Genomic DNA, 2,335 nt, shown 5'->3' with positions numbered 1-2,335 from the left:
CCCCCCCCCCCCCCCCCCCCCCCCCCCCCCCCCCCCCCCCCCCCCCCCCCCCCCCCCCCCCCCCCCCCCCCCCCCCCCCCCCCCCCCCCCCCCCCCCCCCCCCCCCCCCCCCCCCCCCCCCCCCCCCCCCCCCCCCCCCCCCCCCGCTCTCCCTATACTGAAGATCGTTGAAGAAGTGAAGAGAATGTTGGTGCAATTCAGCTACTGGAAGGCCATGCATACCAGAAGAAATGCAAATGCAGCAGCTCACTTACTAGCTAGGAATGCAAAACATGTAACAGATGATGTAATATGGGTTGAGGATACTCCTCCCTTATTGAACTTCAGATCTTGCAAGATGTAATCAATTTGGACTATAGTCCGTATCAATGAAATCCAGGTATATGTTTACAATAAATAAATAAAAACTATATTGGCTGAGACCCCTATCTTGCCACTAGGTAGTGTTGCATGAGTATGGAAAGAATAAAAGTGTAGATGTTACCAAGTAACAATCTAAAGTGTATAGAGAGGCACATAATTATCATTTTTCTGAACATTTTTGCAGTAAATGAAGGTGAGGCGTTTTATGAGTAAGACCATAATAGTTTTCCATATCTAATTAATAGATGTGTGACAGACTAGTCACTAAGAAAGACTAGTGTTATACATAAAGTACTGTGGAGCACAGTTAAATATAGATGCTTCTTGGCTGAAGTTATCAGTGAAAATTTGTAAAGTACATTTTTTAAACATCTTTGAGTGGCTTTCATCAGAAAGGGAAATATAATATGTTGTTGCCTTAGAGAAATCATGGTTACCCGTGGCAGAGAAATGATTTTTGACACACTTACACAAATTTGACACAGGTCCTACCTCCCAGCTCCTTAGCAAATGTTCTAAAATTAGGCTGCTATTCAGAAGTTCGTGCTACTTACCCTGGCAACAACAACTATCCAACATTAATCTATTTGAAGAATATCCCTAGCCATAGATTACCTTCCCCCTATTAGAGAACAACGAAGTTTGGAACCCTCAAGCAAAACATGGTCTAGTAAGGCAGCTGGTCAATACACATATATTTCGTTATAATAGATTTCTTCTACTTCTCTGCTCTCAATAATTAGATCAAAGATTGCAATTTACTGTTTAATAGGTTTCATTTTGTAGATAAATTAAGAAAAAATTCAATTGCAAATTATATTAATCTTTAATTGAATTAAACTTTATCCTAACTTAAAGTGGGATCCAATAACTGAACAAAATATTATAATAAAATGAAAGTTTTAGATAAATATTAAAATTTATCGGAACAAGTTGATGTTTTAAATTCATAATGTTTAACTAGCCGCAGACCCACGCGATGCGTGGAAATATATAAATATTTGTAATGGGGTGTAATATATAAAATTAACAATTACTTCAAATATTATTTATTTTTTTTAAAATTGCTACATGTATTTTTCATCTTTTATATCTACAAAGTACAAATATATCATACTATTATATTTTGTATGTTTGATTAATATTTTTTTTTAAGATGAACTAAGGGGGGGGGTGGGGGGCGGGGCGGTGGAACCATTTAAGGCTTTATGACTGATAGGGAGTCACTCTCCACCACTCTATCTTTCAGCCCCAAATCCCATGCAAAAAGGAGACCAGCTTCTAAGGCTTTTGCTTCTGCTTCTAAGGCCCCCAGTGGGAAGCCTACTCTCTTGCACATTGCACCCATCATTTGCCCATTGTCATTTCTTATAACTACCCCGACACCACAACAGCCCAAGTCTTGGAACACTGCTGCATCAGTATTGATCTTGTACTTCCCACGGGGTGGAGGGGTCCATTGCTTAATCCTAGGAGCAGGAGGGGTTCCATTTCGTTGAACAGGCATGGAAGCACGCACTTCATCCTCATATTTTTGAGCCTCCCCAGCAATGGTTTTCCCCCTTTTACAAACACCCCCATGCCAAGCTGAATTTCTATTATTCCACAATAAACTCCATGCCATGATAGCAAAACCTTCCCAATTCTTCTCCCCTGGTGCTTCCATCAGCAGCCACACCACATCTAGAAAGTCCATTGGGGGCTGCCTAAAATTGGGAAGACTGAGCCAATATAGTTGATACATTCAATGAGCTACTAGTTAATAAAAGAGGCTTTTGCACATTCTCATTCTTAAATCACATTTCCCAGTAAAAGCAGTTGGTTTACTTGAAAGATAAAATTTTATATAAGCCAATTAATTATTTAAGGAATCAATATTTTTAGATGTGCTAGTTTCACTCTGAATTTGTAAGTCTTCAAATAGATACTTTCTCTAATGACACACTATCATAGTGTTATACATAATGTACTG

The 2,335-nt window shown here is 39.9% G+C and overlaps 1 protein-coding gene across 1 annotated transcript; it reads right to left on the bottom strand.

The window, feature by feature from the left end:
- Positions 1-1,561: 1,561 nt before the first annotated feature.
- LOC112027137 (uncharacterized) lies at positions 1,562-2,059 on the bottom strand. Its single transcript, XM_024059806.1, has one exon. It carries the CDS (start codon positions 2,057-2,059, stop codon positions 1,562-1,564), a length of 498 nt encoding a protein of 165 aa, XP_023915574.1.
- Between the last annotated feature and the right edge of the window lie 276 nt (positions 2,060-2,335).

The sequence above is a fragment of the Quercus suber genome, unplaced genomic scaffold (genome assembly GCF_002906115.3).
Source record: "Quercus suber isolate HL8 unplaced genomic scaffold, Cork oak 2.0 scaffold_306, whole genome shotgun sequence".
NCBI classification, from domain to species: domain Eukaryota; kingdom Viridiplantae; phylum Streptophyta; class Magnoliopsida; order Fagales; family Fagaceae; genus Quercus; species Quercus suber.
Note: the sequence above shows the minus strand (reverse complement) of the source record. Positions and strands in the feature narration are given on the sequence as shown.

What these genes read in the sequence shown, in the direction of transcription:
- LOC112027137 (XM_024059806.1), bottom strand. Translation starts at nt 2,059, where the DNA reads ATGGACTTTCTAGATGTGGTGTGGCTGCTGATGGAAGCACCAGGGGAG.